Source organism: Sorex araneus, chromosome 2 (assembly GCF_027595985.1).
Source record: "Sorex araneus isolate mSorAra2 chromosome 2, mSorAra2.pri, whole genome shotgun sequence".
NCBI classification, from domain to species: Eukaryota; Metazoa; Chordata; class Mammalia; order Eulipotyphla; family Soricidae; genus Sorex; species Sorex araneus.
In genome coordinates, this window is record NC_073303.1 from 232038940 (window position 1) to 232065797 (window position 26858).

The window sequence follows — 26858 nt, forward strand, 5'->3', positions numbered from 1 at the left end:
CCTGCGAACAGAATGGGAGGGGCCGGTGGGTCACCCCCGCCCCCGCCCGGCCGCGCTCTGGCTTTGCGGCGCCCAGGGCGCAGGCGCAGCTCCACGACGCAGGCGCGGCGGCCGGGCCCGACGCGCTTCCCTGCCCGCGTCGCCATGGCCGCGCCGGCCCCGGGCCTCATCTCGGTCTTCTCCAGCCCGCAGGAGCTGGGCGCGTCGCTGGCGCAGCTGGTGGCGCAGCGGGCGGCGTGCTGCCTGGCGGGGGCCCGCGCGCGTTTCGCGCTCGGCCTGTCGGGCGGCAGCCTGGTGTCCTTGCTGGCCCGCGAGCTGCCCGCTGCCGCCGCCGCCGCCGGGCCGGCCAGCCTGGAGCGCTGGACGCTGGGCTTCTGCGACGAGCGCCTCGTGCCCTTCGAGCACGCCGAGAGCACGTACGGCCTGTACCGGGTGAGCACCCTAGGGCCGGCGGCGGCGAGGGCGCGGGGCAGGCGCCGCTGCTCGGAGTCCTGAGATTGCACCGCCCGACCCTGGCCCGCCCCACGCTCCACGCTGCAGCGATGGGGACACTGAGGCCCGAGGACGGGAGTCGTGACCAGTTTGTGGGGCAGCGCCCGAGAAGGGGCCCAGTACCTGCTTGATCCCTGGGGTGGACTTCGGAAAAGTCCCGCAGAGAAGGGGAAACGCTTGTCACTGAGCCCGTGCAAGCATGGACCACGGCCGAGATCGCGGAGCTGCCCGATGGCGCTGGCTGCGCCCCCCTCCTCACACCCTTGAGACTCTTTGTCCCCGTCCCCTGTTCCCGCTTAGCAGGACACCCGTGGTTGGATCAGGGCGTCTCCTCCCACTTCCTTCTCCAGAGACCTGGTCCCCTTCCGGGGTTCCCGGTGGACATGAGCTTTGGGGGCTGCTGGTCAGTCCATCCTGGGTCCCACCTACCCTCGGTGCACCTCTGGGCCCTCGGGCCAGGGGGATACCCAAGTTTCTGGCTCCTAAGAACAGAACGGGTTAGCACAGGTGACAGTAGAAATGCGAAGGTGAAAGGTGAGTTGGTGAAAGTCCCTGACAGCACAAGTGCTTCCGTGGAAAACCTGTCTGTCCACTTCTCAGAACCTGCCTGCTGGCCTGCTGTGCTTAAAAGGGGCTTGGGCCCTCCCAGAGGCTTGTCCGGGAGGAAGGGGCGTGTCCGTGGGAAGGGACTCATGCATGAGGCCTATGGGGAGGGGCGTGCACAAGGGGCGGGGCTCACCTAAAGGGTGTGTCTAGGGAGTGGGCGTGTCTGGGGAACCTACAGGAAGGGTCCTGCACTTGGGCACGTGTCCACAGATAGGGCTGTGTAAGCAAGGTGTGTCCCTGGGAAGTGCCAGGCTGAGCCCCCTCCCCTGCTCCCCTTGCTCCCTGGTCCACCCTTGCCTGCACCCCCAGGGCAGTGTGTCTGTTGGCTCAGGCCCCAGTGTGAGTGGACCCCCCACATCCCTGCTACCCTATCTCAGCAATCCTCCCAGGGTTTCTGCTCTTCTGGTAAGTCCTCAGAGCCCTCAAAGGCCCCAAGTTTGCCGTCCTGGGGCATGATAGCAGCAGCCTGTGGGGAGGGGCAGACTGGAGGGCTGCTCGGAGGAGGTGGCCTGAGGTAGATGGAGAGGAGTTTTCCCAAGCCAGGTTGTCATCAACAGTCCAGCTGGGGGTACCCCTGCTGCATGTTCCCAAGGGCAACGTGTCCCTGCTTTCCCCTCTTGCTGCAGACCCACCTGCTCTCCAAGCTGCCCATTCCCGAGAGCCAAGTGCTCACCATTGACCCACAGCTGCCTGTGGAGGTGGCCGCCGAGGACTATGCCCAGAAGCTGCGACAGGTGAGGCCCCCAGCCCCGTGTCACAGTGCAGTCTCCAGGGCGTGGTCCACAGGAACGTGCTGCCCTGGGTCCAGCAGGACACCAGGCTGTGTTTCTGGATGGCCGTGTCTGGGTTCCCCCTGCTGGGCCCGTGGGCACCAGGCCTTTCCCTCATGGTGTCCTCTGGGCCCCCTTTACCCACCTGCCCACGCAGGCCTTCCTAGGAGACTCCATCCCAGTGTTTGACCTCCTGATCCTGGGCGTGGGTCCCGATGGCCACACCTGCTCACTGTTCCCGGACCACCCACTCCTGCAGGTGAGTGCACCCACCCTGCCCCTGTGGCCTCCAGTGGACAGGTGCCAGCTGGGGCCAGGTCAGCCCATGCAACGGAGGTGCCTTGAAGGGGCCGGGCCATCATAGCTGGGAGCCACCCGTAGGCTTGAAACCTCTAGAATGAAGCAGGGCCCCAGGCTTAGCACCCGCCAGCCACAATTTACCCACCTTGAAGCTAGCACAAGCCCTGGGCAGGCCCTTCCTGGTGACTGTTGCCCTGCGCCTCCCATCAGGAGCGGGAGAAGATCGTGGCCCCCATCAGTGACTCCCCGAAGCCACCCCCACAGCGCGTGACCCTGACACTCCCAGTGCTGAATGCTGCCCGCACGGTCATCTTCGTGGCCACCGGGGAGGGCAAGGCCGCCGTCCTCAAGGTAACGGGTGGAAAGAAAAGAGAAAAATAATGTCGAGGACTGGAGCCTTGGGACAGCAGGGAGGGTGTTTGCCTTGCGCACGGCAGGCCAGGCTCCTCCCCCGCACCACATACAATTCCTCAAGCCCCAAGTACCGTTGGTGTGGCCTGGCTATGCCAACTCCCTCGTCCCCGCTGAATCTCAGCAACGCTGGCCATCAGAGTGTGTTACAGCCTCTATTCCCACAAGGCTTCGGTTTCTCTCGAGCGCGCCCGCATTTCGTGGTGGGCGGTATCGGTGGCCTCTGGGCTGCTGGGGCTCACGGCCGCCCTCGCCCTCGCCTCTCTGCACAGCGCATCCTGGAAGACAAGGAGGAGCGCCCCCTCCCGGCAGCGCTGGTCCAGCCGCACACGGGCAAGCTCTGCTGGTTCCTGGACGAGGCCGCCGCCCGTCTCCTCACCGTGCCCTTCGAGAAGCATTCCACCTTGTAGCTGGCCCCGCGGGGGCTGCGCCAGGACCAAACAGAGCCTGCTGATCCCCACGATCACGCCGGGCCCCGCGGCAGCTGCCCCAGGGACCACTATCAGGTGCTTTTCTGCAGAGGCTCTGGTGCGGCCCGCAGGCCTGCGCATTTGGGGGTATTAAACAGCCTTGGCTTGGGGCCGGAGCGATAGCACAGCGGGTAGGGCGTTTGCCTTGCACGCGGCCGACCTGGGTTCAATCCCCGGCATCCCATATGGTCCCCCAAGCACTGCCAGGAGTAATTCCTGAGTGCAAAGCCAGGAGTAACCCCTGAGCATCGCTGGGTGTGACCCAAAAAGCAAAAAAAAAATAAAAAATAAAAAAATAAAAAAAAAAAAAAAATAAACAGCCTTGGCTTGAAGTCTCCCTCCTGTCTCAGTGGTCCTTGGTGCGCAGCTGGGTGACTCTCTGACAGCCTGAACCAGCCACTTCTGCCTCCACCTGCTGAGGAGAGCGGGGTGGGCGTGGCCCGGGTGGGGGCGGGGCAAGTGTGGGGCGGGGCCTTGCAGCATCCCCCTCCGTCCATCAAGGCTGGATGCCACCCACTAAGGCTTGAAACCTCTAGAATGAACCAGGGTTCAGGTGGCCAGAGACAAGATCGAGTTTCTGGGGCACCCCAAGTCCAGGGAGACGGGTCCAGGGCCTTATGAGTCACATGGGCAGACTCTTATTCCAGCAAGGCCGCACCCACCGGCTGCTGGGGACGCGTGTGAGCACCCCAGACCACCTTATCCATCATCCGTTCAGCTCCCGCCACCATCCAGAACTTTCCGTCTCCTGCTGGAACTTCATCCCCAGTATGCACTGTGCCTCTCCCTCAGCCATCTCCCGGCAGCTCCTCTTGAGGAGACCCCCTCAGGAGGGGTCCCACAGGACCTCCCAGCACCAGTGCCAGGCATGCCATCCCAGGGGGCTCATGGTGGCCATGTGTTTGGCCCTGTCGGGGGTCCAGGGCCCCATGTGTCAACGCCGGTGAGTCACCTGGTCAGGAATACAGGGTCATACATCTCTTAAAGACCCCGAGGTGGCGTGACTGACCCCCAGGGGAGGTGTGCATAATTTTCCAGAAGAGCTGGGTGCAGGCCCCTGCTGCAGTGCTCAGGGTTCATGGTCTCTGCACTCGGGTCATTCCTGATGGCTTTGGGGGTCCTGTGACTGCTGGGCTGGACAGCACCCTCCCCACTGTCCTGTCACTTTAGCCCCTTTTCATTTTAAAAAACAGAATCTGAAGTGCTGTTTCCTGGGCTCGTGGGGCTTCCCTTCCCCACTGGTGCACTTGGCTCAGCTCCCACACCTGCCCACGCCTTCTGCATTTGGATGGAGGCTGGGGCCAGTCCCTGGGGACTAGTCAGTCCACTGTGTCCGTTACATGTATGGCGCATGTGGCCTGTGTCCGGGGCCCTGCTTGGTGTCCCCAGGGGTGAGTGCCAGGGCCAGCTCTTCCCGAGCTGCAGCAGGTCCTCACCACTGGCCAGGCAGACCCCAGGTCTCGGCTGGGCTGGTGGGGAGGGCACTTTCTATCCAGAAGGCCCAAGCAAGGGGGTGGGAATCTTGAGAATCGAGACTCAAGGGGAAACCACAGAAAGTGAAGCTTCCGTCTACACCCTGTGGCACGTGACCAGGAGGAAGTGGACAGGCAGCAGGAACAACAGCCAACGCTTGGGCGGCTGCAGGTGTGCAGGACCCTGGGGGGCACCAAGAAGACCCTCGTGACCAGTCAGGGTCCCAGATGTGCCCTCCCGTGCCCCCCACCCACCTGTGCTTCCCTTTAGTGTGGCCCACTTTCTCGTGGCCTGCAAGCCCGCAGCACCCGCACCTACGTCTGGTCATGGAGGGAGTCCCCCGCCTCCAGCCCTCGACACCGCCTGTTTCCTCCCCACCCCTCCCCGTTCTCTCTTCCTCCTTGGGGTCCCAGGAGGGTGGGTGGGTGCTCAGCGTGTCCCATGCCTCCCGCACCAAGTTTAGGGCTGGTAGAGGCTGCAGATTTAGACTTTGGGACAGGGACAGTGGGAGGTTTCTGGGTGCTCAGGTTCAAGGATGTTTTTCTCCTGACTAAAGGGAAGGTCACCCATGGTAGCAATGCCGTGACTCATTTGGGACCCTGGTTTGCCCAACCCCATTCCAGGACTGCCTTTGTTGTTAAGGTGACTGTCACCTCATGGCACAAGGTGACTGCTTGTGCTCCAGTCCTCACATCCATGGTCCAGCCCCAGGAACTTCCTTTAGTGAGACCAGCCACATTAATCACATTTCAGCTCTGAGTGCAGGCTCCCTCCTTCCTTCCATTCTTACTTTGCCAAACACTCAGGGCTGTTCTGTTCTGGGCCTTGGGAAGGGATGAGGGGACCCATTTCTCTCATCACATTTTTGGTAAAAGTTGGACTGAAACAGCACTTGAGGGCCTGCCTACACCTGTCCCCTGTTGCAGATCTGACACCGGGGTGTTTGTGGGAGTTCAGTTCTATTTTCAGTCTGGGGGCCCCTAGGGAGCTGGGCCAGGCTAGACCCTCTGAAGGCCCAGCATCCACCAGCAGAGGGGAGGGGGGATGTTCTATCCTGCTCTATCTTCGCTGCTCTATCCTTACCTCGCCTCGCTGCTTCCCATACCAACCACAGCTCCCCAATCCTGCCAGGTGTTTGCCCCACTTCCCTTATCCAGCACTAGTTGAAACTTGGTCACTCCGCCCCTGGGGCTTCCCCAGCAGCTGCTACAAAAACCAGCTCTACAAAAAGCAAAAAAAAAAATAAATAAAAAATAAAAAAAAATTAACGGGCTGGAGAGATATAGCATAGCGGGTAGGGCATTTGCCTTTCCCTCGGCCGACCCAGGTTCAATTCCCAGCATCCCATATGGTCCCCGAGCACCGCCAGGAGTAATTCCTGTGCATTGCCGGGTGTGACCCCCCCAAAAAAAAAAACACAGTTCTGGGGCCCAATAATGCTGTGAGGTTGCAGGTGGAGCACGAAGGCTTAGGGGGCGTGGCTTGAGGCTGCAGGCCATGGCTTGAGGGCGTGAGGGGTACAGGCGTGGCTCCTTATATCTTGTAGCTGGGCTCTGGCTCCCCAGTAGACGCTGGTCTCTCAGCACTGGAGCCCCTCACACCCCTCCTGCTCCTAGTGGAGGTCCCTGGCCCGTGAGGAGGACACGCCCGGCGCGGCAGAGGGATGGGTGGACGATCCTCCAGCCCTCTGGACAAGCAACAGCAGCAGGACCTAAGGGGTGAGCAGAGGCGGGGAGGTGGGTGGGATTCAGTGCCGGGCTGCTGTTCCTGCCAGGTAAGCGAGGAATACCTGGGGTATTTAATGTCTCACGTTTTGCACAAAGGGGTGCGATTTTTTTTCTTTTTGGGTCACACCTGGCAATGCACAGGGGTTACTCTTGGCTCTGCACTCAGGAATTACTCCTGGTGGTGCTCAGGGGACCATATGGGATGCTGGGAATCGAACCCGGGTCGGCTGTGTGCAAGGCAAACGCCCTACAGCTGTGCTATTGCTCCAGCCCCACAAAGGGGTGCTTTTATGGAACTTATTTTTCTCTTATTTCCCTCGGATTCACTTCCCACTGGTATCCTTTTTATTTAGAAAGTTTTTATTTGGTAAATTTGATGATCTACTCAGAGCACATGTTTGGGTCGAGGCTTTGGGGCCAGATAGTCCTAGACCCAGGCAGCTCTTCTGGGGAGAGTCCAAGTGGGCAGGAACTCTCTGTGTGGACCCCAGAGACCAGACTGTTTCCGATTTGAAACAGAGGGGCTGGTCCCCTGCATCCTGCACACATCTGCACACAGAGCTTCTGGATGCTGGGGGTACACTGTGGGGTGGGTGTCCCCACCCGTGTGAGCTCATAGTCCATACCAGAAAGATGGTACAGGCACCTTTACGCGCATCAGTTCAGACAGTTTCTCTAAGAAGAATCAGGATTTGTTATTTTTGTTGAGTGGCTTCACCTCTATCATTTACTTCTTCCTCCTAGAGTGAGGTACAGGAGTGTTATGCCGAGACAAGACACCCTTACCCTTTCCCTCTCATCTTTCTGCCACATCAAGCTTTTGTTCCCCAGGCCAACTCATGGCCCAGAAAAGCTGCAGGAGCTCCCACTGTCAGGTCCACATTCCAGTCAGGCTAAATAGAGGTTTCACAGACAGCAATGCACACATGCTAGAAGAAAACCTCTGGGATCAAAACAGACCACTCCCTCCCACCCCTACCTCCCTTGCACTTGGTGGGGTTTTATTCCTAAAAAGCTTTTGACAGTCTCCTAAGTAAAAGATATGAGAACACACTGAGGTAAGAGGTGTGACGGCTGTGTTCATGATTTCAGCAGTGATGACTCTCATGGGCACATATGCATCCAAATGTCAGATTGCTTCAGACTGCTAAGGCTGCTGGGGTCAGAGAGTGGGTAGGGAGCTTGCCTTACATGCGGCTGACCCATGTCCAGCCCCCAGTATCCCAGATGGCTCCCTGAGCCCTGCCAGAAGTGGTCCCTGAGCACAGAGCCAGGAGCAAAACCCTGAGTATTGCCAGGTGTGGCTCCCCTGTACAAGAAAAAGTTTTTAAAAAAGGGGAGAGGGGAGGGGCTGGAGTGATAGCACAGCGGGTAGGGCATTTGCCTTGCACGCGGCCGACCCAGGTTTGATTCCCAGCATCCCATATGGTCCCCTGAGCACTGCCAGGAGTAATTCCTGAGTGCATGAGCCAGGAGTAACCCCTGTGCATCGCCGGGTGTGACCCAAAAAGAAAAAAAAAAGGCGGGGGGAGAGGGGAGTGGAGATTAAGCAGATTAAGCTGAGTGGCTGCCACACGGATGGCCCCGGGCTGGGCAGCTGGGGGACCCTGTGGCGGCTCCCTTCCAGGTCAGTCTGCTCATGTCTCCCCTCCCCGTGTGCCTGCAGGCCAGGTGGATGCGCTGCTGAGAGACTTCCTACCCTGCTACCGCTCACAGCTGGCTGCCTCCACCCTGCAGCATCTCTCGCGGGAACTGAGTCCCCAGGAGCCCTCTGTGTGCCAGCTGCTGAGGAGCAAAGTGGGTGCTGGTCGGGGAGGTGGGGAGTCATGGCATCCAAGTGGGCTTCCTCACCTCTGCTGGACCTGGGTGATCTGCTCTCCCCACACTCACGGGGCTCCTCCAGGACACAGGCAGCACCTGGACAGCCCACCTGCTCTGCCCCCTGGGTGATAATGTGATGGGGGAGCCACTCCACGGAGGCGCAGGGTCTGTGTCTGGGTCTGTGGTCCACACACTTTTCTCCCCGCTCCTCTGGCTACGTGCTGTGGAGACCAAGAAGGGATGAAGTGGGAGGGGACATAAAAGAAGGACTACTTCCAGGCAGAGAAATGAGGCACCCCTAATGGGTATCCGGGCCACACTCACACCTGATTGTGCCCCTCCCCTGCCTCCTACCCCTGCCTCCCCGACCGGACACGCCCCTCTCACCTCTGTCCACGCCCTTTACTGGCTGTGACCACGCCCCTTATAGAAAAAGTGGCTTCATTTTCCTGGTTCTGGCCCCGCCCTTTATAATCTGACTCCGCCCCTTCTACATCTGCTCCGCCCCTCCTGTCAATATGACCACAATCCTCCCAACCAAACTCCGCCCCTACTCCCATCTGTGAGCATGCCTCCTCACTCGGATTCTGTTGGGTTTTTTTTTTTTTTTTTTTGCTTTTTGGGTCACACCCGGCAACACTCAGGGCTGATTCCTGGCTCTGCACTCAGAAATCACTCCTGGCGGTGCTCGGGGGACCATATGGGGTGCTGGGAATCAAACCTGGGTCGGCTGCATGCAAGGCAAACGCCCTACCCGCTGTACTATCGCTCCAGCCCCTGTTGGTTTGTTTTTTGCTTTTTGGGTCACACCGGGTGACGGGCACAGGGGTTACTCCTGGCTCATACACTCAGGAATCACTCCTGGCGGTGCTCGGAGGACCATATGGTATTCTGGGAATAAAACCCGGGTTGGCAACGTGCAAAGCAAACGCCCTACCCACTGTGCTATCGCTCCAGCCATCTCGCTCAAATTCTGATCCCACTTCTTCCTGCCTCTGACCCCGCCCCTTCTGTCTCTGCCCTCGCCCCTTCCTTCCCAGAAGCTACCACGAGTGCGAGAGCACCGCGGGACCCTGACCCAACTTCGGGGCCGCCAGCTCCAGTGGCATGACACCTTCTGTGTGCTGCGAGGAGACGGCCACCTGGAGTGGTTTGGCCACCGCGCGGTGAGTGCTGGCACTTACCCGCACACATGTCCACCCACCTTGAATTTGCATCCTGCTCCCTGCCAGGCCCTCTGATCGTTTTTCAGTCCTTAGGCTGGGCTGGGTGGGTAAACTGAGGCCTGGGACAGGGCCTGGGGCTGAGGCTGAATCCACTGCACAGGGCCAATCACGGGTGTCTTGTCTGCCAGGGTGTGTGAGCACATGTAATGTATATGTGTGTGTGTGTTCATATGTGCTTGCATACGTGTGCATGTACACTCATGCATATGTGTGCACACGTGTGTGCATATGCATACGTGTCTGTTCATGCATGTGTGTGTATGTGTGTACCTGCGTGCATGTGTGTAGGTGTGCATGCTGAGTTACAGGCAGGGAGGGAGGGACAGGGTGCAGATGACGCCGTCCCCACAGTTGGGACATGAAGTTGAAATCCCCTTCTCATGGCTCCCTCTTTCTATTCCTAGGAATACGAGAAGGGGGGGCGCCCGCTGGGCGCTGTAACCCTGACAGGATACACAGTGCTCACCTCCCAGCGCGAGTACCTCCACCAGTTGGACGCTCTCTGCCGGGACCCCCCGGGTAAGGCTCTTTGTTTCCTAACACCTATGGGGGATGACCCTGACTCTGCTTCCCTGAACTCATCCACCAAGTACCGGTAGCACCTACATCCAGCTGTGACACCTCAAAATACGTCCAGGCATTTCCCAGCAACACCTGGGAGCAGCATAGTGAACCCCTCTGCGTGCCCTTCCCCTAGCCGCAGGGAGACACTATGGCCACCAGAGGGCGCTACGCCACCAGGGTCCCTGAGAGCCGGAGTTGATTGCCAGTTGTAACCTGCGGGGCGGTGAGAGGCTTACCGCCCTCCGTCTGCTCTCAGGACACACTCCGCAGGACCCCGACCCTTTCCTGGAGATGCCTGGAGCCTTCCCGCTGTTCCTGCATCACCCCTTCCGCCGGCACCTCTGCTTCTCGGCTACCTCGGCAGCCGCACAGAGGGCGTGGCGGCTGGCGCTGCAAGAGGGAATCCGGCTTCGCGGCACAGGTGGGCCCCAGGACTAGTTAGGAGCCGTGAGACTCGAGGGCTGGGGCTGCGTGGCTCTATCTGCAGAGGATGCCTGGCCTTAAGGAGTGCGTCTGCAGCTGGATGAGAGGGAGCTTGAGGACCTGGCAAATAGGCTGAGGAAGGATTCCTGCTTCGGCGCTGGGGAGTCGGAGAAGGGGCTCGCCTGGGACTGAGGCGCCCCCGCACTCCCCAGTCCTGCAGCGGAGTCAGGCGCCTGCTGCCCAGGCCTTCCTGGACGCCGTCCGGCTCTACCAGCAGCACCGAGGCCACTTTGGCGAGGACGACGCGACCCTGGGCTCCGATGCTGAGGTGAGTGGGTGCAGGATCTGGGACTCTTAGGGATCACGAAGGCCCCGCCCACTGCCCCTCCCTTACCCCTCCCACAGGTGCTGACCTCGGTGCTGATGCGGGAGCTACTGCCGGTGCTGCGTGCCCAGACCCTGCCTGGCCTGCGGGGTTCCGGCCGCGCCCGGGGCTTGGCCTGGACAGAGGTAGGCACCTGGCGGGTTGCTGGGGGAAGAGATACGCTGGCCGTCCCTGGGCTGTTCGGACAGTCCCTGGACACCAAGGTTCCGCCCTCCTGGAGACTCACACAGGGAAGAGGAAGGAGGCTTCCATCCCTCCCGGTCTGCTCTTTTGCAACCCTGGCCATTCTGGGGTCCTTTCTGATGACCCCACAGCTTCTAGACGCAGTCCACGCTGCCGTGCTAACAGGCACCTCTGGAGGCCTGCGCGCCTTCCAGCCTGAAAAGGACGAACTGCTGGCGAATTTGGAGAGGACCCTCCGCCCGGATGTGGAGCAGATGCAACAGCTACGGGCATGCGTGGCTGGGAGGCTGCGAGGTGCGGCCAGGGGCGTGGCCGTTGTAGGGCGGGGCCGTTGTGGGCGTAGTCTGAGCATGCAGAACGCGGCTGAATGCTTGATTGGATGAAGGCCTCGAATAGGCAAAAAAGGACGTGGCCTCGTGGGGGTGTGCCCTGAGCAGACAAGGGCAGGTCTGGAGCCTGAGTTCCTAGGAATGAGGTGAGGTTGTGGGGCGTTGTCTTGTGGGCGTGGTTCGGCCATGAGGCGGGGCTGAATGCTTGATTGAAGCATTGAGTCAATGCTTGATTGAGCGTGGCCTTGAGGGGCGTGGTCTGAGTAGGGAAGATCCTTTAGGGCGTGGTTTTGGGGTGTGGCCTGATCAGCAGGGGCGGGTCCGGGTGCTTGATTGGATGAAGGGACTCTTCGGGCGTGGTCTTGTGGGGGTTGATCTATACAGGCCGGTTAAGTCTAGAAGCTTGAGAGGAAGAAGGGCAGCAGGATGGGCGTGGACTGGGCTGATAGGGGCAGATCAGGACACCCCAGAGAGAGACAAGGCTTGGTGGGGAGAAAGGGCTGGGTGGGGAGGAGCAGGGCGGGAATGGCCGTGAGATTGTCCCTCCCGTGGACAATGCCTGTCCCCCGGAGACTTTGGTTTCTCCGCACTGGAACTATGGTTTTCTCATCTGTGAATGGTAGAAGAGGGCGCTCAGAGCTCTTGTACTTGCCCTCGCTAAACTCCCCTGGGGAAGGTCCAGTTCCCAGCACATACCCCCTTTTTGGTGCGGACTTGGTTGTGGAGACCCAGAGCAGCGTTTTCCCCTCGCAGGTCAGGTCCAGGCTCCCCTGGAGGCCTGCCTGTGCCGGAACGTGGACTCGCGGTTGCCTCATGTCACAAAGAAGCTGATGAGTACCGTGGAAGCTGCGCTGGGGGCGGTGCAGGCCCTCCTAACCCAGGGCATGGACCAGCTGCACCGCCACCTGCAGGGAGCTAATGGGTGCTCCTCCGGCAGGCGGCTGCGCAAGGAGGTAAGAGCCGAGGGGCCAGGCCGCAGGGCTGAGTGGGAGCTGTGCATCTTGCTCACAAAGCTCCTGGCTTGTTCTAGGCTTTTGCCGTACAGAAGCCGCCACACGCTGATTACAGGGCACAGTTTAGCAAACTTTCGGTAATGTCCATCTTGAGCCGCTTTCCCTCAGGGATCTCCTTCCCAAAGTCTTCCAGCCACAGCTTGTTCTTCCCCTCAGCCTGCTGCTCACTCTCCCCCATATGAAGTGTGAGTTTAATCTCTACTGTGTGCCAGAAAGCCCCCAACTCCTTAAGTCTCTGTACTCCCTCCTGGAGATGCCCTGGTTCGTTGCTACAGCTACGTCTTGCTTCTGTCCTCACTGCCTGCTTGTCTGCTCCTGCCATTTATTTATTTATTTAGCTTTTGGGGTAACACCCGGTGATGCACAGGGGTTACTCCTGGCTCATGCACTCAGGAATTACTCCTGGAGCTGCTCAGGGACCATATGGGATGCTGGGAATCGAACCCGTGCAAGGCAAACACTCTACCTGCTGTGCTATCACTCCAGCCCTTGCTCCTGCCTTTTAGGGGGCTGAGGCCGACTTCACTGGGGACTCCATCTCTGAGGTCCCAAAAAGATCAGATAAGGGTAGGGGGTAGGCATCCACATTTCCCCTCAGTCATTCCAGCACTGTGTTTGCCTTTTTTTTTTTTTGAAACATCTTCCTATTTTATGTCCATCTCAGCCAATCTCAGTTTTATTATTTATTACACATTTTCGGGGACCACTGACATGAGGTGCAACTCCGCTGTCCTTTCCCCTTGGGGTGGATTATCTGGGTGTGTGTCCCCATCCCTGCTTTTCCACAGACTGATGACGCTTGCTCACCCCAGTGCCACTGGTGTGCAGGTTTACTCCTTTGGGGAGATGCCATGGGACCCAGAGCTGATGCAGAAATGCTACCGGGAGGCTGAGCAGATCCGTGGGTGCCTGGGGCAGCTGGCGGCACTGTTTGGCTTCTCGGGGACTCAAAGCCTGGTGTTTGGGGTCCTGGATCTTGTGCAGCAGGTGAGCGGGGGAAGGAAGAGTGTTTCTGGGAAATGGCACAAGGGCACTTCGCCATGGACTGAGCCCCGGCCGCCTCCCTGATGAGGAGAGGGTCCCCAATGATGGCATGAGCCCCAGTGCTGAGGGAGGGTGGAGACTGGGAGTTAAAGGCAGCCGGGGCAGGGGCTCATCATGGCACCCCCTCCTGTAGCTCATGGCCGATGCCGTGGCCACCTTCCTGCAGCTGGCGGACCAGTGTCTGAGCCCAGCCCTAGACTGTGACCAGGCTGCCGGGCAGCTGGAGAAAGTGCGGGGGCGCGTGCTGAAGGTGTGTGGGCAGGAAAGGGCCTGACGGGGGGTGGGGAGCATGTGGGGCGGCCTCTTGAGGGGGGCCCTGGGAGGGCGTGACCTCAGACACAGTGGGAGGCGTGGCTGACTGGAGAGGAGAGAAAAAGCCAGGTTGACAGTAGGCGTAGCCTGGCCCTGGGCACGCCACACCCAGGCCCGAGTTTGTGGGCGTGGTTTTGAAGAGGGTGTGGTCATTTGGGGGCGTGACCTCCGGTTTTGCCCCAGATCCCAAGAGCCGGTCTTTACAGAAGCTTCAGTATGACAGTGCCTCAGCGCAGAGAAGCTTTGTCCGCGGGTGGCTGCTCCGCATCTTTTTGCCTTTCGTGCTGAGCCGACTGGAGCCAAGCTGCAGAGCGGTGAGCAAGCTGGGGGACACACAGGCTGGAATGGAAGCATACCCCCAAAGTCCTAGTCTTTCTGTAAAGACAAGGGCGCAGTGCCTGATAGCTGCCTCCACTCTCCGAGACTTTTGTACTCCCTGCCCCGCGTTGGCTTAGGTGCTCTCTGGGGCACCACCACACCCTTATGATTGTACCCATGTGGCAAACTCTGAGAGTGGCTCATGAGGCTGATTGGTCTCAGAGATCCCCATGGTTCAGGCTCCAGAAGAGAGGGAGGCAGTTGACAAGTGTGTGTGTGAGGGGTGTCTCAGGTTGGCAGGGAGGCACTCCCTGAGATGAAAGTCAGGAGCAGTGCGCCAGAGCCATGAGGGGAGCTGTGAGGCTCCATAGCACGTGCAAAGGCCCTGAGGTTGGCCTGCTCTGGTGTATTGGGGAAAGGTCATTGTAGCAGTGCAGTGGTGCATGTGATTGGCTCTTGGTGAGGAGTGGGAAGGAGGTAGGGGAGGCTCCCGGGTCACACAGGACTTGGTGGCACCAGGCAGGAAGTGCCACCACGCTCCTCTAGACAAAGTCAGGAGGTCCCACTGGGACTCTTGCCCTGCCCTGCCTCATGTGTTCTCTTTACACCATTCCCACAACAGTATGTGCTTAAAAGCCGTATTAAAACTGGGGAAACTGTGCTGCTTGGGGCGGCCTGGGGCTGGCGGTCCCCAGAGCACAGTCCCTGCAGCCCAGCCTGACCCACCCCTGCAGGAGCTGGCTGAGTTTGAAGCAGACATCCTGGCTGTGGGTAGCCCGGCCCTGACCATCAATGGGATCTATGAGGAGCTTGTGCGGGGGGTCCTGCTGCAGAGGATTGAAAGAGGTGAGCTCCCTGCCATGGCCCCCCTGCTATGTGCTCACCCACAGGACCCTGCCCACACCCCCTTCCTGTGAACCGTGGGGCTGAGCACTACACCCAACAGGGGCCAGATTCGTAGGGCAGCGGGGACGATGTTCACCTTGCATACTGCCGCCGATCCAGAATCAAGCCCCAGCATCACCCATGAGCCCCACTAGGAGTGATCCCTAAGCACAGAGCCAGGAGTAACCCCTGAGCATCACTGGGTAGGCCCCCTCCCCTGCAGATGGGCCTCTGCCAGCAGCTGTGGCTCCAGGCTCTGTCTCTGTTTCAGAGTTGACAAAGGCCCTTGGCGATGGTGACTGTGCACTGGAGGCCTCCAGGGAGCAGGTGGCAGCAGGTGACAGGCTCAAGGGTCCCCCGGGCCACGACTGTGAATTTGGGGGCTGGGGAGACCCTGAGTGGGTGCACGGGCAAGCACTAAGTTTTGTCATGTTAGGGGCTGCTCTGGCTTATTGCTTGGGGGCTCTCCCAGGGGTGCTCAGGTCTGGGGCTGTCCCAGAGCTGCCCATCCTCCCTCAGTCACCAACTTGGCTTCTCAGTGGCTGAGCATGTGCTCCGTGCCGGTATTGGGCCCTTGTGACTTCTTGGGGCCCTGTGACACTTTGTCTTTCACAGATGATGGAGTGGAGGCCTCTAGAAGGACCCGCCAGCAATTGGATGTGGGGCCCTTGGGGCACCTGCACTGCCCCCTGCCTGCCCCGGGGGCGTTCCAGAACTGAAGGTCATACCTTGGCCTCTACTCCTCTTGGCTTGGTGGCAAGTTGGTTTGTGGAATTTCTATGCCAGAATTCCCTCAGGACTCAGAGGCATCCACCCTCCACCCCCAGCCCGAGATCCTTTTCTTACTAGACTGTGTCACTGTGGCACCCTGGGCCTGAGGCTCGGGGGCACAGGGATGGAACCCAGGTCTACGGCGTGCAAGGGCAGAACTCCCCACACTTCTGTCCTGTTGCCCCACTCCCAGTAAAGGTCCTTTGTGTCCAGCAATTCTCTTCAGAGCAGATAAAGTTCAGGGACAGGCGGTGGGTGGGGGCCAGGACTTCTGTCCACGCACTGGCAGGCACTCCTGGGGACGCCATGGGGGAGGGGAAGTCCTGGGTCTGTGGCACACTCTCCCTGGGGCTCCCTGACCCCCCAGGAACCTTTCTAGGGCCTCTCTGCAGAGCCGAGCAGGCAGCTGTCAGCGGGATAGGATGGCCTGTTCCTGTCAGGAGCTCCAGCAGCTGTTTCCGGAGCCGGTTCCGGAGAGATCTCCCTGGTGATCTTCAGGGTGCTGGCAGCCCGTGGCCACTTCCTCCCACCCCAGGTGTCCAACCCTCCCCTGGAGAAACGAGGGCTTCCTGCCCAGCGCCCTTTCCCCCAGTTCCCTGTTTTAGATTCGGGGAGGCCTGGCCCATCCCAGCAGCTTCTTTCCCAGAGGGAGACATGGGGTCTGCATGGGAGAAATCGCAGTAGTGATTTGTCATCCCTGGACTGGGCAGTGCCAGCGTTCAGAAACCCGGGAGCCTGAGCTCAACTTTCTCTGTGTCTCTGTCTCTCTTCTCTGTGTGTGTGTCTCTCTCTAGCTCTGTGTGTCTTGTCTCTGTCTCTGTGTGTCTCTCTTTCTGTCTCTGTCTCTCTCTCTCTGTGTCTCTGGCTCTCTTTTAGACAGAGGCAGTAAATCCAAACTCAGCAGAAAGGACCAAGGAATTGTTTCTTTCTCTCTTTCTCCTTCCTTCCTTTCTTCCTTCCTTCCTTTCTTTCTTTCTTTCTTTCTTTCTTTCTTTCTTTCTTTCTTTCTTTCTTTCTTTCTTTCTTTCTTTCTTTCTTTCTTTCTTTCTTTCTTCCTCTCTTCCTTTTGGCTTTTGGGCACACCCCGTGGTGCTCAGGGGTTACTCATGGCTCTGCATTCAGGAATCATACCTGGTGGTGCTCAGGGAACCACGTGGGATGCTGGGGATTGAACCCGCATGATACAAGGCAAGCTCTCCCCATGCTGTGCTCTTGCTCCAGCCCCCGCCAAGGGCTTCCTAAAGTTCTGTGTGAGGTGGAACCCAGCAGCTAAACACAGCTCATCCAGAGGACCAGGGTTCTGTCTCTGAGATTGGGGATGTCAGGCTCCCTGCCAGCTTCCTCCAGGAGCAGAGAGCAAGGGGACCCGGAGAAATCCCCACTTTTGTGAAAACCCAAGGCTCAGGGTGTCACTGGGTTTCCATTGTTTCTATAAATTGAAGCTAACGTGGGCTGTGGGATAGCTTGAGCCTGATGTGAGATAACACAGGCTTTGCATGCAGGAGGTCAGAGTTCAATTCTCCCTGAACACTGCTGGGTGTGGCCCCAAAGCAAATCAATAAAACAAACAAACAAACAAAACAGCCTGTGTGGCCCTGGGGGCACCAACGGCAGGAATACCGGGAGTTTCCCTATAAGCATCCCCTCCCAGCTCCATAGAGATCACTTGGGCTGACCCCCCCAACCCCCCCCCCCGAAAAGTCAGAGCCTCTCCAGCTGACAGCCCTCGCCCCACCCACACACTAATAAAGCACATTTGGCCATCATTAGTGAAACGAACACTTAAGGACAGCGAAAGGGATCAGGAGTGCTAGCCAGCACTCCAGGGTACTTCTATTAAGGTCCACGTGATGCCAGCAGCGCAAGCGAGGTATGGGAGGCGCCCCCGGAACAGGTGTACTTGTGAGGGCTCTGGGCAGTCAGGGGCTCATTTCATCCAGATCTGGGGCTCCCCTGCACCTTGGGACATCCCGCGAGCTTGGGAGCGAGATAGAAAAGTCCAGGTTGCAATTGGGAAAACTGAGGCTGAGGACTAGGGGAGGGTCTTAAACCAGGTCCCCGCTTTCCGGGTGCTCCAGGAGGGCAGAGCCAGGGGCTTGGTGAGTTTGGAGGGCAGGACTGGAGCTGGAGCGGGAGGTTGGGGCCGCCTCAGGCAGGGTGTGGCAGGAGCACCGGGCTTCGGGCGCTGGGCGGCGAATGACGTCACTCCCTGGGTTCCCCCCCACCCTATGCCTTTAAGGCCAGCTGGGGCGGGGCCTGGCCGCCGATTGGCTGCCAGCGCCGTCCTCCCCTTTAAGGCGCACCGCCCCGGGCGGGGCCCCCACGGCGCCTTTAAGGCGCGGCCTCATCTGCCGGCAGAAAAGCGGCTTAAAGGCGACGCGTGGCGCGATGGCGGCGGCCCCACGCGCGTGCGGGCGGCGCGGGTGGCCGCTCCCGGCGCTGCAGCAGCTACTGCTGCTGCTGCTGCTGTTGCTACCGCCGCCGCCGGGCAGCCCTCGGGGCGCCGCCGCCTATTTCCCGGAGGAGCGCTGGAGCCCCGAGTCGCCACTGCAGGCGCCGCGCGTGCTCATCGCACTGCTGGCCAGGAACGCGGCCCACGCGCTGCCCGCCGCGCTCGGGGCCCTGGAGCGGCTGCGGCACCCGCGAGCGCGCACAGCGCTGTGGTGAGGCGGGCCGGGCCGGGCCGGGTGGGGAAGGGAAGTCGTGAGTGCTGAGGGTGCGGTGCTGGAGACACCTGGTCCACCCGATGGTGTTCGGGCGACAAGGCTGCACCCGGGAAGCTGGGGGGCGTCCAGGGCTGTGCTTGGGGAATGCTGGGGGGCGTCCAGCGCTGCGCCCAGGGGTGCTGGAAGGTGTCCAGGGCTAGCTCGGGATGCTCGAGGGCCTTCAGGACTGCGCCTGGGAATGCTGGAAGGCGTTCAGGGCTGCACCCGTGATTCTGGGGGGTGTGCAGAGCAGCACTCGGAGGTGCTCAGGACGTCCAGGGCTGCGCCTGGGGGTGCTCAGGCGTTCAGAGCTGTGCCTGGCCATACTGGGGTGTCCAAGGTGCTCCTAGCCATTGAGTGGCTTCACCCGTGCCAGGCCCGCACCTGGATCCCCACGTTGTCTCTCCAGCCCCCCACTACTGCATCCAGCAGATCTGAGACCAGGCTGCCTGCATGGCGTCAGCCTCTCCCCGGGAACACACAGCCTGGGTTTCCCCCTGCCCCTGCCTGATAGGTGCTGTCTGCCCCCTGACGGTGTCCTGCTGTGTCAGTCCCCTTATCTAAACCCTGGGGGATACCCCTCTGTGCAGGGTCGCCACGGACCACAACTCGGACAACACCACGGCGGTGCTCAGGGAGTGGCTGGTGGCCGTGAAGAGTCTCTACCACTCGGTGGAGTGGCGGCCGGCCGAGGAGCCCCAGTGAGTCCTGCAAGGGGCCCCACAGCCCCAGTGGAACTCCGCCCCTGCGGCCCTGACTCCGCCCCCGCGGCCCGACTCCGCCCTCGCGGCTCTTCTGACCGGACCATCCCCACCCAGTATCTTCCTGGGATGCTGTGCCCCTGTGCTCAGGCCCCGCCACCCCTCCCACCCCCACTCCCCCAAATCCCCGCGTTCCTCATGGCCCAGTGTTGGTGGCCTCGGGCCACTGCTCTGCAGCTGCCCCACTGCCCTGCCCACTGTCCTGCTCATCGGCGGTGGGGCCGGCCCTAGGCGCTGCCTCTCCGCAGGTCCTACCCAGATGAGGAAGGCCCGAAGCACTGGTCAGATGCCCGCTACGAGCACGTGATGAAGCTGCGTCAGGCGGCGCTGAAGGCCGCGCGTGAGATGTGGGCCGACTACATCCTGGTGCGACTACACCCTGGGCTGGGCGACCCGAGGGGGTGTGGAGACAGCCCTTTTCTTGGGGAGACTGAGGCTGGGAAGAGTGTCCTCTGAACTGCGGGAGCCCCGGGGTTTCTGTGTCCTGGTCAGGCTGAGCTGACTCCTCATTCCACTTCCTCCTCCAGGCAGTCCGCCTCTGTCTGTCAGGGGCCTGGAATGCCAGAGGGGTTGTTCCTTTCTTGGGGGGCACTCCTGGCTGTGGTCAGAGCTGACTCCTGGCTTTGTGCTCAGGGGTCACTCCTGGTGGGGCTCAAGGGACTCCGGGGTGCTGGGGATCAAGCCCTTGTCTGCGTGCACAGCCAGTGCGTGGCTGTGGCGGCTGCAGCCTGTGACTTCGGCTGCCCCTCCATGCTGGCGCACCCACAGTTCAGCCTGTGATGGGGTCTCCGCGGAGCGGCCTGTGGACAAGGGGACAGGGTTGGGGCGCGCTGTGAGGGACCTGAGGGCTGAGGCCACAGGGCAAGCAGGGCTGTGTGGACACGGCGGGTCAGCTCAGCCCTGGCTGCAGGGGCCGGGGGGCTGAGGGGAGTGATATGTGGCTCTTTGCCCTGCATATGTGGCCTTGGCCAGACCTGGCGGGCGCGGGCTTGTCACGTGTTTCTGGCTGTGCTGGGAGAGGGGCCCCTTTATTCTTGATCTGTGTGAACAAGGCAGGAATCACGCCTCAGAGCGGAAACCCAACCATGGCTCTCCCCTCGGGGACTCGGGCCAGCCGTTGTGGTTTTTCACTGAGGATCAATTTGCTGGGCAGTGCTGAGGGCACTCGGGGGCACATGGGCATCACCGCCACTGCCCCACTCCTGCCCAGCCGTGGTGCCAGCCCTCTACCTGCTGGCGTGCGCGAGCCCATGCGGGGGCTGGGGGCTGTGTGAACCCCCCACACTCAACTCACGTGGGCACAGGCCGTGCTGTGTCTCAGCCTCCCTGCTGGTTTCCTCCTGCTTCCATGACCTGTGGCCACATCCTGCGACTGTCGTGTCTTGCAGTTCGTGGACGCAGACAGCCTGCTGCTCAATCCTGACACGCTCACCCTGCTCATGGCTGAGAATAAGACGGTGGTGGCGCCCATGCTCGACTCTCGTGCCGCCTACTCCAACTTCTGGTGCGGCATGACGTCCCAGGTGCGGGTGCTGTGGGCCCGGGAGCGCTGTCCTTGTGTGTCCCCCCACACCTCCAAATTCTCCACTCTGGACACTGAGGCTGAGAAGTGGTGTCCTAGGAAGGGGCTTCAGGCAGGGTTCGATCCAGGTGGTACTTTTGTTTGCTTTTGGGCCACACCCAGCAGTGTCCAAGGTTGACTCCTTGCTCTGTGCTCAGGGGTTACTCTTCGGGGGTTATTCCTGGGCCACATTACTCCTGCAGGTCATTATGTGGTACCAGTATCAATCCAGGTTAACTGCATGCAAGGCAAGTTCCTTAACCCCTGTATTATCTCTCTGGGTCCTGGGACATTCTTCTCCCCCTTCTGCGCTTGGAAGATCATTTTCAGATGATACTTAGGGTTTCCTGCAGCATCCAGGCTCCTGTTACCCCTGAGTCCAGTCCCAGGAGAATGCTGGGCTCCGATTGGCCAGGCTGGGGCTACGGTGGACGCGGGGCAGGCCAGGGGCTGGGGTGGGTCGTCCCCTCCCGCCCTGTCCCCCCTCTGCACTCATGCGTGCACCCTTCAGCACTTACATTAGATCTGCAGTGGGTCCAGGGCAGCTCCACAGGCCCTGGGCACTGAACTCTGCGGCCCAGCGGCCGAGTGGTCCTGAGCAGGCCCCTGTTCTAACCAGCTTCCCCCTGCCCCCTCCCAAAAAGACTCCTTAGAGCCATGCACAGACACACAGACGCTCGATCTCTCAGTCTGGTTGTGATCTCTGGTTCTTTCTCAGGTCTTGCTTCTCATGCGCTGTCTGTCTGTCCTGACAGTCTCCCTGTCCATCTGTTCCGACATGCTCTCCTCTGTCCGTCCTGCTGTCCTGAGTGGGGCCTCGGGTCAGGAGCTGAGACAGGAGGGCTCCCACTGCAGCAGGGGTTTGGGCGGGGTCTGAGCTGCCCGTGGGACCCACTGAGCCCCACCCCACAGGGCTACTACAAGCGCACCCCCGCCTACATCCCCATCCGGAAACGCGAGCGCCGCGGCTGCTTCGCGGTCCCCATGGTGCACTCGACCTTCCTCATCGATCTGCGCAAGGCGGCGTCCCAGCACCTGGCCTTCTACCCGCCGCACCCCGACTACACCTGGTCCTTTGATGACATCATTGTCTTTGCCTTCTCCTGCAAGCAGGCCGGTGAGCCCGTGGGGAGGGTGCTGGGGGAGGGTCCGGGAACCGCAGGGTGTAGTGACAGCATCAGGCATGGCTGGATCCAGGAGTTCAACCCACAGTCCTGGCCCAGGGAAGCCCTGAACATCGCCGGGTGTGGCCCTAGAAATTAAAAGTATAAAGAAAGATGAACACATACAGGTTGAATGATTAGTGGAAGGAGGTCTCCTGTGTTGTGATTGTCGGCACTCAGGCGTGGGTGGCCCCAGGGGGCCTGTGGAGGGGTTTGGAAGCACTAGGGGAGCCTCACAAGAGGTGTGTGCTGCCCAGCCCTCGACATCACAGCCTCCTTCCCACCCCTCCTGCCCCTCACCCTTTCGCCATTACCCTTCCCCGGGACCCCCCAGACAGATGCTTATTCTCTTCCCCCCATTCTCCCTCATCCCACCCTCCCGGGACACCTGCACCAGCTCTGGGGCCCCCCACCAGGCTGGCTGTGACCCGGCTTGTCCTTTGCAGAGGTGCAGATGTACGTGTGCAACAAGGAGGTATATGGCTTCCTGCCTGTGCCCTTGCGCGCCCACAGCACCCTGCAGGACGAGGCCGAGAGCTTCATGCACACCCAGCTGGAGGTCATGGGTGAGTTGGCCTGCGGTCCAGCTTGCTCTGCGCTGGGCCCTTTGTTGGCATGAGCACCATGGACGTTAGTCCTAGCACTCCTGAAGAGGCGTGGCTGTCCAGTGACTGCATGCTTGACGGTCAAGGTGGGCTTCCTGGAGGAGGAAGCAGAAAGGACCTAGGGGGGCGGTTAGATGTCAGCCTGTGGGAGCCATGCAGAGACCAGGACTCCAGTGGACATGAGCTCATGGAACAGGCAAAGCCAGCCACTGCCACAGGGAGCCCGGGGGGCACTGCAGAATGGGGCTGAGAGCAGGGCTCTGCCCAGCAGGCGTGGGAGCGTGTCCATCCAGGACTGGCCGTTCCCTAAGGTTCCTGTCAGGCCGCTGTTACTTTGTTTTATCTCCCCCAAGTGGGCACTTGAAGTTGGTTACTTTTATATAAGGAGCCATTCCTGGCCAGTCAGTGACCTGCTGACTCGTAGTCTCTTCCCCGCCGGAGCGCAGGGAGGAGCCACTGCTCTGTCTTGTGTGTGGCTCCCCCTGGTGGCCATATGTGGTACAGCGCGCCACCTGCGGTCATTGTCCTTAGCCCTTGCCCCCCTCCCCTGACCTAGGCATATTTCATGCAGGGTTTCCTGGCGGGCAGCAGAGAGTGGGGTGGAGGGTGGGGGGTCACCGCGGCTTCTGGGATCCTGTCAAGGCCCTGAGAAGTGCCGCAGTTTCCCAGAGGGAGTTGGCTTCCCCTCCTGTGGCCACTGGACCCTGCCACCGCGCGGGATTGTGCTCCCGCTTCTCCCACCAGACGGAAGGTGATGGCCTGCTGGGGCCACCGGGCTGGGGTCTGCGTGGGCTGGACTGCAGCGCTGCAAGGGAGGGGGCCTTGGAGAGTGACCGGGCCCGGCCATGTCTGCCTGCAGTGAAGCACCCGCCGGTGGAGCCGTCCCGGTTCATCTCAGTGCCCAGCATCCCAGCCGACAAGATGGGCTTTGATGAGGTAGACAGGGCTCTGGGGGTGGGGGAGGCCCATGGAGGGTCCCACGGGGGTCCACGGAGGGCCCATGGAGGCTCTGGGTGCAGGTCTTCATGATCAACCTGAAGCGGCGTGTGGACCGGCGGGAGCGGATGCTGCGGGCACTGCGGGATCAGGGAATCCAGTGCCGGCTGGTGGAGGCCGTGGACGGCAAGTAAGTGGGTCCCTGGGGCATGGGGCTGCCCGCGGTGTAGACCAGGCTGTGCGGCCACGGAGAGGAAGTGTGTTGGACACAGGGATATGGAAGCTGGTCTGCTCACGTGTAGACGCCCTGGCAGGCTCCACAGGGTCAGACGCCTGTGAGGTGCTGGGACTGGAGGGGGTCCTAGTGGTTCCTGCAGGACAAACCCCCTCCCCCCGCAGAGCCATGAACACCAGCCAGGTGGAGGCGCTGGGCATTCAGATGCTGCCTGGCTACCGGGACCCTTACCACGGGCGACCGCTGACCAAGGGCGAGCTGGGCTGTTTCCTGAGCCACTACAGCATCTGGAAGGAGGTGGGCGGGGCCGCAAAGGGGGTGTCCTATGTGGGCGGGACGTGCAGGGGCGGGGCCTCGCCTTGGACTCATTTTTCTGGGGTGTGGGGACTCAGTTTCTGCGCATGGGGGCGTGGCCTCGTGGGGTCGAGGGACTTTCTTTGCTCATTTGGGGGCCCCCGTGCAGCTCCAAGCCCAGCAGTTGCTCCTGGTGGTGCTCGGGTCAGGTGGGGCGGGGACTGAACCCAGGCTCTGGGCGGCCCATGTGGAACTGGGGGTAAGGTGTCCCCCAGCCAATGGGCAGCGTGGCCGTACTGTGGCCATGCTGTGACCGGGCTGCCCGCCCAGGTTGTGGACAGGGGCCTGCGGACGGTGTTGGTGTTCGAGGACGACCTTCGCTTTGAGATTTTCTTCAAGCGCCGCCTCATGAACCTCATGCGGGACGTGGAGCGGGAGGCGCTGGACTGGGACCTCATGTGAGTGAGCGGGGAACTGGGGGTCCCTGAGCCACACACAGGCCTCAGCTTGTGGTCCCCTCTGGGCTTCAGGAAAGTGACCAGGACACCCTTGGGTCCACACGGGTCCCATGATTTGGAGACGTGGCTGTGTTTTGACCCAGAGCCTGAGCATGGGGTGCTCGGGCCCTTGGAGGCGTGTGGGCTGTGGCGGGGAGGCTGCAGCCACATTGGCGATGCTCAGGCCTGACTCCTGGCTCTGTGCTCAACGATCACTCCTGGTGGGGCTTTGGAACCCCGTGGGGTGCGGGGATGGGGCCTGGGTCAGTCACGTGCAAGGCCAGCGTCCTCCCTTCATCCCAGCATGTTTCTGGGATGATCACGTCCTGTGGTGGGGTGCTTGCTCCCCTTCCACTCCCAAATGCGTTTCTCGGGTCCTACTTCCCTGCCGGCCCCACTCTGGCCAGCCCAGCCTCCTGGTCGCTCCCCACACTACCACTTGGTCCCCGGAATGCTGGGTCAGTGTCCTCTGGTGACTGCCCTGCTGTGTCCCTCAGCTACGTGGGCCGCAAGCGGATGCAGGTAGAGCACCCGGAGAAGGCAGTGCGGCGAGTGCGGAACCTGGTGGAGGCCGACTACTCATACTGGACGCTGGCCTATGTCCTCTCAGAGCAGGGCGCCCGCAAGCTGCTGGCCGCCCGGCCGCTGGCCCGCATGCTGCCCGTGGACGAGTTCCTGCCCGTCATGTTTGACAAGCACCCAGTGTGAGGCCCGGGTGAGGGTGGGGGCGCTGCCCGCCCGTCCACTCCCGTGTCCCCCACCCACTCCTGTGTCCCCTCCGCAGGGCAGAGTACAAGAGCCACTTCTCGCCGCGCGACCTGCGCGCCTTCTCCGTGGAGCCGCTGCTCGTCTACCCCACACACTACACGGGTGACGACGGCTACGTGAGTGACACCGAGACCTCGGTTGTGTGGAACAACGAGCACGTGAAGACTGACTGGGACCGCGCCAAGTCGCAGAAGATGCGGGAGCAGCAGGCGCTCAGCCGCCAGGCCGAGAACTCGGACGTGCTCCAGTCCCCGCTTGACAGCGCTGCCCGCGATGAGCTCTGAGTCCCCGCGGCTCCATGCCAGGAGAGGGGGGATGGGGACACGCAGGGACATGGACACAGACACACACAAATAGAGACGCACACAGACACACACACAGACATAGACACATATACACAGACACACACACAAAGATCCACACACAGACACACACAGACACAGTCTCCTCGCCTGCCCCACACTCGTGAAGCCTCACAGCTCTGAACGGTCTAGGAGAGTCATTTTCGTCAGTTGCCAGCTGGGTCTCCGCCACGGCGCCCCGCCCCCACATGCCGCCTGCTGCCCAGGCCTGGTGCTGCCCAGGTCCATGGAGCAGAGAACTGGGCGGAGCCAGGACCCCTGCGTAACGTGGTGCTCCTCCCTGCTGCTGGGGCCGGGCAGCTCTGTGGGCAGCGCTGGGCCCCACTGCGCCGGGCCTCACGCCCCGTGGGCAGAGAAAGGTGGATGCGGCCCAGGAACGACGCTGGTTCTTGCCTCAACAGGGCTGGCCGTGGCTGCTGGTGACCCCTGGCCGCCCTCAGGAACCCCCCAGGAAGACCAGGTCCCCCAGGAGGGGGCCAGGCCCCCATGCCAGCCCCCCCACCCCTACCTCTCCGCCGTGACCCCCTTAAAGCCTTGGCGGAGTCATGCCTTTGGGGCCCCAGAACAGTGGGCTGGCCCCTGCTGGACCGACTCAGGCCACCGCGGCACCTTGCTGTCCGGGATAACGTGCTTCTATATTTTTTTTAAATTAAATGTCTTGGTTGGTTCCCCCAGGTTTGGCTCCTTCTGGCCCTGGAGTTCAGCTCACCAACTCTGTCACCCCTGCTGCAGCCTAGCCTGTCCCTGAGGGACACTCAGAGATGATGGCCGCAGCAAAGGGCCAGGGAGGCCAGGAAGGGGTTCTGTGGGAGCCCCTCACAGCTTGGGCTGGGGGCCCGGGCTGAGTGAGCCTGTGCACAGCCGGGGCGGCTCCCAAACAAGCAACTCAATGTGCTGGAAGCCGACAGGGGGCTGGAGGTCCCTGTAGGAGCTTCCCTGCACCGGGACTGGGTGGCCTCTGGCCTTCTGTGGCCACCAACACCATTGACCTGTCAACGGGCGAGAAAAGTGGATTCCCAAAGTGGGGACTCCGCGAGCCCACCTGGGCCACGCACACACACCTCCTGTTGCTGCGCTTCCTCCTGGTGGTCTGCAGGCGGGACAGGCCGGAGCCACACGGCCCTTCTGTGTAATCGCAGTCTGTGAAGACAATTGTGCAGTAGGATGAATCCTGCAATGATATGGAGGCCGGCGGGCGAGAATGCCGGGTCTAGCACACCTGCAACTGTCACACGGACAGTGGTGTGGGGATGGCGTGGGCTGGGAATAAGCAAGGATTGGGCTGAGTGTGGGGTCCCGGCAGTGAGAATCAGGAGAGGAGGGCATGGCGCAGGCTGGAAGGCCTCGGTCTACTCGGTCTGAACCAGACCAAAACCGCTTACTGTGTCTCATTCAAGAAACAAAAATGCAGGAGCCAGGAAAGAGGGACAACAGGGAGGGCAGTGGCC

The 26858-nt window shown here is 61.1% G+C and overlaps 3 protein-coding genes across 3 annotated transcripts; all 3 read left to right on the plus strand.

Annotated features, from left to right (window-relative positions):
- The first annotated feature begins 57 nt into the window (after positions 1-57).
- On the plus strand, positions 58-3157 carry PGLS (6-phosphogluconolactonase). The gene is made up of 5 exons (XM_004616658.2): positions 58-432; positions 1725-1832; positions 2026-2127; positions 2379-2519; positions 2852-3157. The coding sequence occupies exons 1-5, from the start codon at positions 145-147 to the stop codon at positions 2987-2989; spliced, it is 777 nt and encodes a 258-aa protein (XP_004616715.1). The 5' UTR covers positions 58-144; the 3' UTR covers positions 2990-3157.
- A 2946-nt stretch (positions 3158-6103) lies between these two features.
- NIBAN3 (niban apoptosis regulator 3) lies at positions 6104-16967 on the plus strand. Its single transcript, XM_055127943.1, has 15 exons — positions 6104-6240; positions 7916-8046; positions 9111-9236; positions 9701-9815; positions 10117-10281; positions 10496-10611; positions 10689-10793; positions 10983-11145; positions 11934-12133; positions 13022-13180; positions 13371-13487; positions 13756-13863; positions 14602-14713; positions 15024-15089; positions 15368-16967. Exons 1-15 carry the CDS (start codon positions 6186-6188, stop codon positions 15469-15471), a joined length of 1842 nt encoding a protein of 613 aa, XP_054983918.1. The 5' UTR covers positions 6104-6185; the 3' UTR covers positions 15472-16967.
- A 904-nt stretch (positions 16968-17871) lies between these two features.
- On the plus strand, positions 17872-26084 carry COLGALT1 (collagen beta(1-O)galactosyltransferase 1). Its single transcript, XM_004616861.2, has 12 exons — positions 17872-18186; positions 18819-18929; positions 19238-19355; positions 20378-20512; positions 21463-21667; positions 22160-22279; positions 23178-23254; positions 23338-23444; positions 23654-23786; positions 24114-24241; positions 24778-24984; positions 25065-26084. Exons 1-12 carry the CDS (start codon positions 17912-17914, stop codon positions 25330-25332), a joined length of 1884 nt encoding a protein of 627 aa, XP_004616918.2. The 5' UTR covers positions 17872-17911; the 3' UTR covers positions 25333-26084.
- Positions 26085-26858: the final 774 nt, after the last annotated feature.